A 10,040-nucleotide genomic window follows, 5' to 3' on the forward strand; every position below is an offset into this window, starting at 1 on the left:
GGGATGCGAGTAATGAGGACATCTAAGAATGGAAATGATTTATTACATTTGAATTCCTTGTTGAACTGGATATAAGGGGAAATGTTATTAAGATGGGAATAAAAAGCATCAAGTGTAGGTCGACCATGTTTCCAAATGAAAAAGGTGTCATCAACAAACCATAACAAACATTTGGGTTTGAGATGTCAAGAATTGAGAGCTCTAGTTTCAAAGCGTTCCATAAAGATGTTAGCAACTACTGGAGAAAAGTGGCAGGGGGGGGCATATTTGTACCTTCTGTCTGTTCATAGATGTTTCCTTTAGAAGAGAACAAAGTGGAGTTGAGGAAAATTTAGAACAGGTTCAAGGTTTTGGGATCTACTAATTGGGAGATCAGGTTTAAAGATTTAAACATGATCCCAAAGATTACATAGTTCTACTCCAGAAATCTCTATGAGCAAAAAAATCACATATGAAATTGTTTCGTTGGAGTCCGGTGAATTTTTTTTATTTTATCTATAAGTTAGACTACATGTTTTATAATAAATATGTTTTAGTATATCAATAATATTCATATATTGTTATTAATGAAAGTCAAAATAATGAATGATAAGTTATCTTAAAAAAAACTTTTTATGTGAAGTTTATATATATATATATTAATTAATTGTATTTATTTATATTTTCATAAAGTATATTTTTTTTTTATTATTATTATTATTTTGAATATTAATAAAAGTATTTATAAATAATTAGTTTAGATCTATTATAGCTCTGGTTTATTAAGTGTTAAGAGGGATCAAATCTCTTGAGATGTAAATTTCTTTTTTGAGTGTGAAACTGGAGAAAAGGGTTGCACCTTGAGAAATTTGATCTTACTCCACTTGATACATGTAAAGTTAAGATGGATCTAGACTCACCATTGATCTAGACTTACTATTCATAATATTGTTTATCTTATACAAATTTCACATATCTATATATAGAAGTATTCTTATTTTTAATTTTATTAAAACCTTGATTTAATGCCTATGGAATTTACACGTAATATTTTTAGTAGTAATAACATAAAGGGTTCACATATATCTCAAATGTAATTAATTTTTGTTTCTTTAGGATTTAGGTAAAAAGTATTGTTAAATTAAAGTAAATTAATATATTTAGATTGCGAAATGAGTTATGGTTTTTAGACATGTGATATTGATAAGCCATGGTATTGTAACCAATCCTATTTACAAGTTAATAATATTAATATCCACAATAATAATATTTACAAGTTAATAATATCCACAATAGTTAATAATATCCACAATAAAATGAAGCTGAATATCCACAGTTAAGCATCTTGTCAAATTGTAAGTATTAAATTACTATGTACTTGGGCGTTCTCTATCTTAGTATGATAGATATTTTGTAATGTAATGTTTAACATTTTGACTAAGGCAAATTATATATATATATATAATTAATGTGATGTAAATTTTTCAATTTAGTCAAAATAAAATAAAAAATACAAACAATCCTATAAAAATAAGATAGTAATAAAAATAAAATTGATCTATAATATTAAAAATTTATGATATATACATGAAATATAATTTATTTAAAAAAAATAAAAATAAACCAAACTTAAATACATCTTAACACCAAATCTACTGGACACGAAAACAAATAAATCTCTTTATCTCTATATATTAAAAAATTCAATATTCAAAATTAATTTCATATCTTAATTAAAAATAATTACGCATCAAACTTTATACTTTGCCGATACTTTTTACTTTATATGTAACATTTTATTTTTTAGTTCAAGTACAACTTAATGTGACAATATGAATTTTGTATTACAAAATGATTTGTCATGTCAAATTATCTCCAAAAATTATGTCCTTTTATACTTACCTTATAAAAAATTGCCATGTCAATTTGTTTTCAAAAAGTTAGATATATGTATCTTTTTGGATATGTAGATTTTGTATTAAAGAAAATCTGTGAGGTCGAATTCTCTCCAAAAATTAAGATGCTTTTGTTTTATACTTACCGGATTCTCTTTTATCAAATGTATGAACATGTTAATAAAGTGAAAAGTCACTTTAAAATAATTTTAGAAACATTAAGGAACCATATTTGTAATTATATGTTTTTATAATTTTAAAATTAATTTTTTTATTTCATGAGAGAATGTTTTTAATAAATTATATTTCAATTTTTATTAATTTTTTTATTAAAATGTAGATAAAAGTGTTGATCTCACTAACAATTATATATAGAAATGCAAAACAGTAAAAGAAATAAAATTCGAAAGAATTAATAAATTGATAAAGATAAAGTTTTATAATTAATAAAATAATCATTATAGAGGTTAAAAAATTAATATAAAAAAGTTATTAAATCTACTCAAAATAAGAGTTTATAATAATATGTTATAATCATTTTGATATAATTTCAAAATTATTATTTTGATTTCAAATTATTACTATGATTTTTTATATATATATGTGATAATTTCAAAAATAAATAAATAAAAAGAAAATACTAAATGGAAAACCCGCAGGGGAGGGCATCAGAGCCCTCCCCTTCGCTGCACGATCATGAGCAAACTGTAACCTTCGGATCGGTCGACAGGGAGATTCTCAACAAAGGAAAAAAGCATCATACTGACGGCAATGATACGGGAAGACGAGAGGATGAGGACAAAGACGGAGGCACACAGGACGGGAAAGACACTGCAAAAGAGAGTCAGAAAGTCACCTCAACCACATGCAGACCAGTAGCCAAAGAACGGCCACGAATAGAGTTGCCGGGAGACAAGATAGACAGGCGAATAGAGTACATGAAAGATCATGCCCTCATAGGGAAGTTCATAGGGTTCTGGCCTACGGAAAGAGCCTTAAAGGGTTGGATTGCAGTGAAATGGAAACCCAAGGGAGATGTCACTCTGCAACTAGGGCCGAAAGGCTTCTTCACTGCAATCTTCTTTTGCCTGGAGGATAAATACAGGATTCTAGGAAATGGGCCTTACTTCTTCAACTCAGCAGGACTATATCTGAGGGAATGGATTCCAAGATTCAATCCCGACAAAGAAGATCTCACATGGGCGCCGGTCTGGATCAGACTGTACTCTCTTCCAGACGAATATTGGGACGAGGACATTCTCAAAGGCATAGGAAACGGAGTAGGGGAATTTATCAGAGTGGCAGAAGAAACCAAATCGCGTAAGTACATTTCCTATGCCCGAATATGTGTTTTCATTCGACTGAATGAAGCTTTACCAGAATCGGTTACTCTTGCGCACCGAGATGAAGAATGGATCCAGCCTCTCGATTACGAGCATGTTCCCTTCCGCTGCAGGAAGTGCCATGCCCTGGGGCATCTTTTCAGGGATTGCCCTCTAAACGCCAAGGCCAATCCCCCTGATCTCCCCGAAACCCAAACCCAAGAAGGCTTTATCAAAGTCCCTAGTAGGAAGCGCACATCTAAAAAGCACCAGAATGGGTTTATGCCCCAGCAAAAAAATTCCAATAGCCCTGAAACCAAGAATAGCTTTGAAATCCTTGCGCAGTCCTCAGATGAACAACCTCCGATTTCTGAGACAAACCCCTCTCAGCCCTCTTCATCCGCCCATCCTCCCCCCTCAGCTTCTCCTTCGCTCTCTCAACCCACCATTATCATTCCCACTATCCTCAGCCGAAGTCAGAAAGATACAGCAGAGATCCATAAGGACATGGAAGTTGATGGAAAGGCAGACCTCCCCCAGAACCCAGAGATCAATACAGAGGAAAGCAATCAAGTGCAACAAATGGAAGAAGAGCCAGAAAGCATAGATCTAATTGGCCTTGACATTCTGGAACTAGAATCAGCCTGCAAAAAGAAAGCTTACGACACAATATCAGAGACTCAACTCAATAAGCTGGAATTGGTCATCTCCAGGGCCTATCATCAGCACCTACTTGGGATACAACCAGGAAGCCATTGGGATGGCAGCCTCCGCCCAAAAGACACTAAAAAGAGAGGTAGAAAAACAGATCTCCAAAGAACGATTGAGATTGGGAAAATCCTGGTAGATTCAGGCAGGTACGCAAAACTGACGAAGTACTACAAACCCTCTATAAATAGTTGAACCATGAAGCTCGTATCCTGGAACATAAGAGGGCTTAACGGCCCTGGAAAACTCAGAATGCTAAAAAACATGATTAAAATGGAAAAGCCTCAGATGTGCTTTCTCCAGGAAACCAAGTGTAACAGCTCCACACTAGGCAGTATACTCTCTAAAGCTTGGCCAGGCTGTCGATCGGTCGCGGTTGACGCCTCAGGAGCCTCAGGAGGGCTTGCTATAATTTGGAATACCCAAGAGGTATCCCTTTCAGATTTTCACGCCTCTCATAACCTCATTCAGGCGGCATTTCACATATTGGGCACCAACATTCATGGCAATATATCAAATGTATACTTCCCGCAAGACACTGGAAGCAAAATAGCACTCATTGACACAATAGAAGTTCTGAACAGTAACAGGAGGTACCCTCTATGGATTGTCGGAGGAGACTTCAACATGATTACTAAAAGCGAGGAGAAGAAAGGAGGAAGAAGCAGAATGGAACCCGAAGTTGCTCGCTTCAAGGACTTCATCCAAACTGCATCTCTCATAGACATGCCATTCTGCAATGGAACTTTCACCTGGAGCAATCGCAGGGCTGGAAAACATCAAATCGCCTCTAAACTGGACCGATTCCTCATCTCAGACAACGCAGTCCATCTAGGAGGCGACATCTCAGCTGCAATTTTGGCGCATACTGGTTCGGATCACTGGCCGATTGCTTTACAATGGCAAAGACCAGGTGATTTGACAAAAAGACCCTTCCGATTTGAAGGGTTTTGGCTTTCACACCCTGCATTCAGAGATTTTGTTAAAACTACCTGGGCAGCCTTCATCCCCCCAGAAGGGTCAAAAATGTATCAGTTCCAACAAAAGCTTAGATTTCTTAAATACCACCTTAAGAGATGGAACAGGGAGACTTTCGGGAACATTTTTAAGGCGCAACAAGATCTAAATCAGGAACTGGAGGAACTCCACCAAAAAATAGTCACAGAAGGGCATTCGGAGGCCACCCTGGAACAGGAAAGGCTCATCCACAGCAAACTCGAAGAAAGGAGGAAGCAGGAGGAAATCTACTGGAGGCAAAAATCTCGGGTCAGATGGCTGAAGGAGGGAGAACGCAACACCAAATTCTTCCACAGAACCACTGTGCAGAGGAGGATGCACAATCACATTCCTTTCATCCAAAATCTAGAAGGGGCGAAAGTAGAGAAGCATGAAGATATAGAAGAGGTCATCCTCAATCACTTCCATCAGGTACACCAGGAACAGGTAGCAGATCGGCAACAGGCTATCGGAAAGATAACCAGCAATGTACCAAAGCTCATCACGGAGGAACACAATGAGCTTCTCCTCCGCCCTATTCTCCCCCAGGAAGTGGATGAGGCTATGTCACAGCTTAAAGAGGGAAAGGCCCCTGGCCCAGACGGCTTCACCACCACTTTTTTTCATGCTTTCTGGGACATGATCAAACTGGAGATTTGGCAGATAGTAGAAGAATCAAGGACCCTACGCTGGATACTTCCCTCCCTCAACTCTACTTTCATTACTCTCATCCCCAAAGAGGAGGAATCTATAACCCCTGATAAATTTAGGCCAATAGCTCTCTGTAATGTCATATACAAAGTTATATCTAAAGTTATTGCAAACAGGCTAAAACCCCTCCTACCTCTGCTCATATCTCCTGAACAGTCGGGGTACGTAGAAGGGCGACAGATAATGGATGGCATTATCCTCACGCACGAAATTGTTCACTCCCTCAAGCACTCAAAGCAGGCAGGTATGCTTCTTAAGCTGGATCTCTCCAAAGCATTCGATAAACTTAGCTGGACTTACATTCATCATATGTTAAAAGCCTTTGGTTTCTGCCCCATGTGGATTCGTTGGATCATGAGTCTCATCACATCCACCCACCTCTCCATTCTTGTAAATGGTATCCCCTCACGCCCCTTCAAACCCTCTCGGGGTATTAGGCAAGGGGATCCTCTATCCCCCTTCCTGTTTGTTCTTATGGCTGAGGGCCTCGGCCGGCACATCAAGCATGCCCTCCTCTCTCACCAGCTCAAAGGCATTTCTGTCCATAACACTCCAGCTACCTCTCATCAGCAATTCGTTGATGACACTATGCTTTTTGGCTACCCCTCTGTCCAGGAGGCCTCTTGCCTAAAAACCCTTCTCAATGATTTTTCGGAAGCCTCTGGCACCAACGTCAATTGCTCCAAATCTCAGATTTTTTTCTTCCACACTCCTCCGTCTGTCAAATCGGCTGTAACTCGTATTCTAGGCTTTCCCTCAGCAACCCTTCCCTCTAAATATCTCGGAGCCCCTTTAGCTGTTTCAGCCTTAAAGAATCCCGCATGGCGCTCTCTCTTAGAGAAGCTGGAATCTCGACTCAACCTCTGGACTCACAGAACTCTAAATCTTGCTAGTCGTGCGGTGCTCATTAAGTCAGTTCTTCAGGCCATGCCTCTCTACCTGTTCACAATCCTTGCAGCGCCAAAATGGGTTCTAAAGAGAATAAGGAACATTCAGCGTGACTTTCTATGGGGCAGCTCGGCTACAAACCGCAAATGGGCTCTGGTCAAATGGTCTACTGTCTGCTTACCGAAAAACAAGGGAGGTATTGGGCTAAGGGACCCTGAGCACAGCAATTCCATTATGAATGCCAAGATCTGGTGGCAATGGGTCACTAATTCAGAAAAGCCTTGGGTAAAGATATGGACTGCCAAATATGCCGACAGTAGACCTCAGGAGGAGCTTATAAGATTCACTCCTACCGAGAAGGGGTCGCTAATCTGGAATGCGGCCAAACAGCACTATCAGCTAATACAGAAGCACAGCTTCTGGGAAATAAAGAATGGTCGCACGGCAAGATTCTGGACAGATGCTTGGAACCAGATGCCTAAGCTTATCAGTGTGCTCCATCCATCTCAAATACCAGACAGGCAGGAACAGCAGCAGGAAAAAATACACCAATTCTGGATGCAAGAGATAGAGCACGGATTCAGAAAATGGAGACCGATTAACCATATTCTCAATAGGACAAATACTAGTGAGGAAGAAGAATTGGCGAAAGAGTTAAAGAAAAGAAACATTAGGTATGATGGAGATAATGACATCCTTAGATGGGGATACCAACCCAAAGGAACCTACACTACCTCCGAAGCTTACAACCTGGTTTGCAACCTCCCCACTCTCCCAGATCCAATTTGGAGCAAAATCTGGGGTCTCGGATCGTGGCCCAAAATCTCTTACTTTCTCTGGCTGGTAAGTCATAAAAGAATTCTCACATGGGATAAACTAAGAAGACGAAACTTTCAAGGTCCTTCTATCTGTCATAACTGCAATCAAAGTGAAGAAACGCTACAACACCTCTTGGACGCATGCCCTCTAGCCAATTGGATATGGGAAAAGGTAAGCTTCAGATGCCAAAAAAAATGCAGAGTGGAGAACGACATCACCAACTCCATAAGACAATGGCCACAGAATCCCTACAACAGCGAGATTCTCAACTGCCTATGGAACATCATCCCTGGACTAGTCCTCTGGAACATCTGGAAGGAAAGGAACAGACGAATATTCAAAGACAAGCGCTCTCCAAACGAAGAAATTTGGAATAGGCTTCTAGAGAATCTCAAAGAAACGATGTCGCTTCGGACATGGACAAAGGAGGATCTCCCCTCAATGGATAACGAGAAAAACATCTACAATAATTGGCAACTGCATCTGCCTCAAGAAAGCCCCAAGAATGGTCCCTCCAAAAGCAGTACCAAGGACAATTGCTCATGGAACCCCCCCCCCCCCCCCCCCCCCCCCAAGTACTCCTATAAACTCAACTTTGATGGGGCCTCCAAAGGTAATCCGGGAGCAGCCGGGTTTGGAGGTATTTTGAGGAACCATGAAGGCACTCCCCTGCAGGTTTACTTTGGAAATATGGGATGGGATACCAACAACTCGGCAGAGCTTGAGGGACTCTGGCAAGGTATGCAGCTAGCTCGGAATCTCAACCTTCAACCCCTGATTGTAGAAGGCGACTCCCAAATCCTCATAAACATGGCAACGCGCTTACAGAATGGCTCTCAAGCTAGGAAAATTGCTTCTAGCTGGAGGCTAGAGGCTAGATTGAATGCCATTGCACAAGATTTGCGCAATAATAGAGCCATCTCCTTCAATCACACGAAAAGAGGGGGTAACAAGGTAGCTGATCTCCTTGCCAACATAGGGGTTGAAAATGATCAAACTCTCCTCTCAGGAGATACGAATATAATTCCTAACAATCTCCAGGTCCAGGAGTGCGAAAGTCTGATCCAAAGAGAGGCTGCCCCCCTGGATGGAGGTGACACGCCAGCAGATAGAGAGGAGACACATGCCAGGCATGTGATGCCTCAGGCATAAGGACATTCTCCCCCGTCAGTTCGCCGCCATGGAATATAGGTCGAGGCTCACCGTAAGTCGACATTCAATGCAGCATTCAAGTTGCAGGTCCGTCAGCAAAGAGCAGTTATGGCTTTCGCGGTTTGAGAATGGGAAGCAGGGTTTAAGAAAGGTGAGGAGGGGGTTCAGCACAAGCAGTTTCATGCTTGGCGTTCGGTCTTCTCAGGTCAGGTGTTGGTATGGTCTCTGGCCCTCCCGGAGGCATTATCTCCTGCTCCTTTGCATTCTGTATGTAATTCTGGTATTGAAAGACCTCGGTGTGTTTTTCGCCTTTGTTTCTTTTCTCGCCTCCCGCTTGCCTCTCAGCCTTTGCCGCCATCCCATCCCGTTTCGCTCTTCAGCTTCAGTGCGAGGGCAACAATGGTTCCTCCCCGGGAGCGTTTGCTCAGCCGACGAGGAACTACACGAGGAGGCTCCTCTCGGACGCCTGCTGAAGGTTCCCAGTCCTTTTGTTGTCGTTGTCGCTGCCATAGCTTTCCTGCTGCTCATCCTATCCAATCCAGACAATTCATGGACTCTTACAGCCCGGACCAGGACTCAGTCCCTGCACCTGCATTCGGCTCAGCCATTTTTGCCTTCAATAGCTCGATGGATAGACCTCGCATTAATGCCCATGTCTCAGTACTTTTTCTGGAGGAGGCACAATCCGTCAACGATGAGCACCGCCACCAAGGGATGCAACAGGGTGAAAGGCCAGAATTTTCCCAGGCCTCGCCTGGGAAGGAAGCGGCTCAGGCCCCCAGCCGTATTCAACCTCAGGAGGCATCTACGTCCAAACAGGCTGATACCCTCCTTGACCCCTCCCCTTCTGCGGAGGAATTCAGTCGATTCGGGTGGTATCCGATTGTCGAAGAGGAACCGGAGGAGTAGCTGGTCTCCTGGGCAGAATCACCAGCCCCAGCGACTCTCAGGTTTTACCTCGGCGTTCGGTTCTTATTTTCAGTTTTTAATGTTTGTTAGTTTCAAGTTTTCTGAAGCCCCTGCGCGGGATATTGTAGTAGACATTTTGTTGCCCCTGTGTGGGCTTTCTAGTTTGACATGGATGAAGTTTTTTGAATTACAAAGAACCCTGGTATGGAAGGTCTCAACTAGTCATGGCACCTCTGCGAAGGTAGCCCATTTTGAACTCAAACAGACCAGAGTGCCAATTTCAGGCCTCTGAGGATGTATCTCTTGAATGTACTGTCTCTTTTGTTCTGTATATAATAGATTAGTATTTTAGCGAGAAAAAAAAATAAAAATCTATTCTTAATAAATATAATTTAATATTACTAAAAAGTATTATTAGTATTTAGTATTAATACTTTGGCTTAATCTTCCTCTTTTTTTTAACAAGGTCAGGTAGTTGATATATTACCAAAAGCTGTGTTGGCAAGTTCCTATTACAATCTACTATAGCATGATAATAAAATGAGCAATAAGATGGGAGCGCAGTCCCCTCTCCTATGCTTGAGTTCAAAATTTCATGTATTTTTATGACTATTCTTGAATATTGCCTAACAAATTGTCCTACTAGGAATGTAAATTTACA

At 40.8% G+C, this 10,040-nt stretch overlaps 1 protein-coding gene across 1 annotated transcript; it reads left to right on the forward strand.

Moving 5' to 3' along the window:
* Nucleotides 1–2,518: 2,518 nt before the first annotated feature.
* On the forward strand, nucleotides 2,519–7,695 carry LOC149247045 (uncharacterized). Its single transcript, XM_089443204.1, has 3 exons — nucleotides 2,519–4,039; nucleotides 4,208–7,342; nucleotides 7,519–7,695. Exons 1-3 carry the CDS (start codon nucleotides 2,519–2,521, stop codon nucleotides 7,693–7,695), a joined length of 4,833 nt encoding a protein of 1,610 aa, XP_089299330.1.
* The last annotated feature ends 2,345 nt before the right edge of the window (nucleotides 7,696–10,040 follow it).

Source organism: Pinus tabuliformis, chromosome 7, assembly GCF_031772625.1.
Source record: "Pinus tabuliformis cultivar Carrire ecotype Pingquan chromosome 7, CPIR1, whole genome shotgun sequence".
In the NCBI taxonomy this organism is placed as follows: Eukaryota; Viridiplantae; Streptophyta; class Pinopsida; order Pinales; family Pinaceae; genus Pinus; species Pinus tabuliformis.

Bases quoted from the DNA above. Each gene is read 5' to 3' on its own strand.
- LOC149247045 (XM_089443204.1), top strand. From the start codon at position 2,519: ATGGAAAACCCGCAGGGGAGGGCATCAGAGCCCTCCCCTTCGCTGCAC. The intron at 4,040-4,207 runs GTAGATTCAGGC...TGCTTTCTCCAG, and splicing joins TTGAGATTGGGAAAATCCTG to GAAACCAAGTGTAACAGCTC. The intron at 7,343-7,518 runs GTAAGTCATAAA...AAAAAAATGCAG, and splicing joins TCTCTTACTTTCTCTGGCTG to AGTGGAGAACGACATCACCA.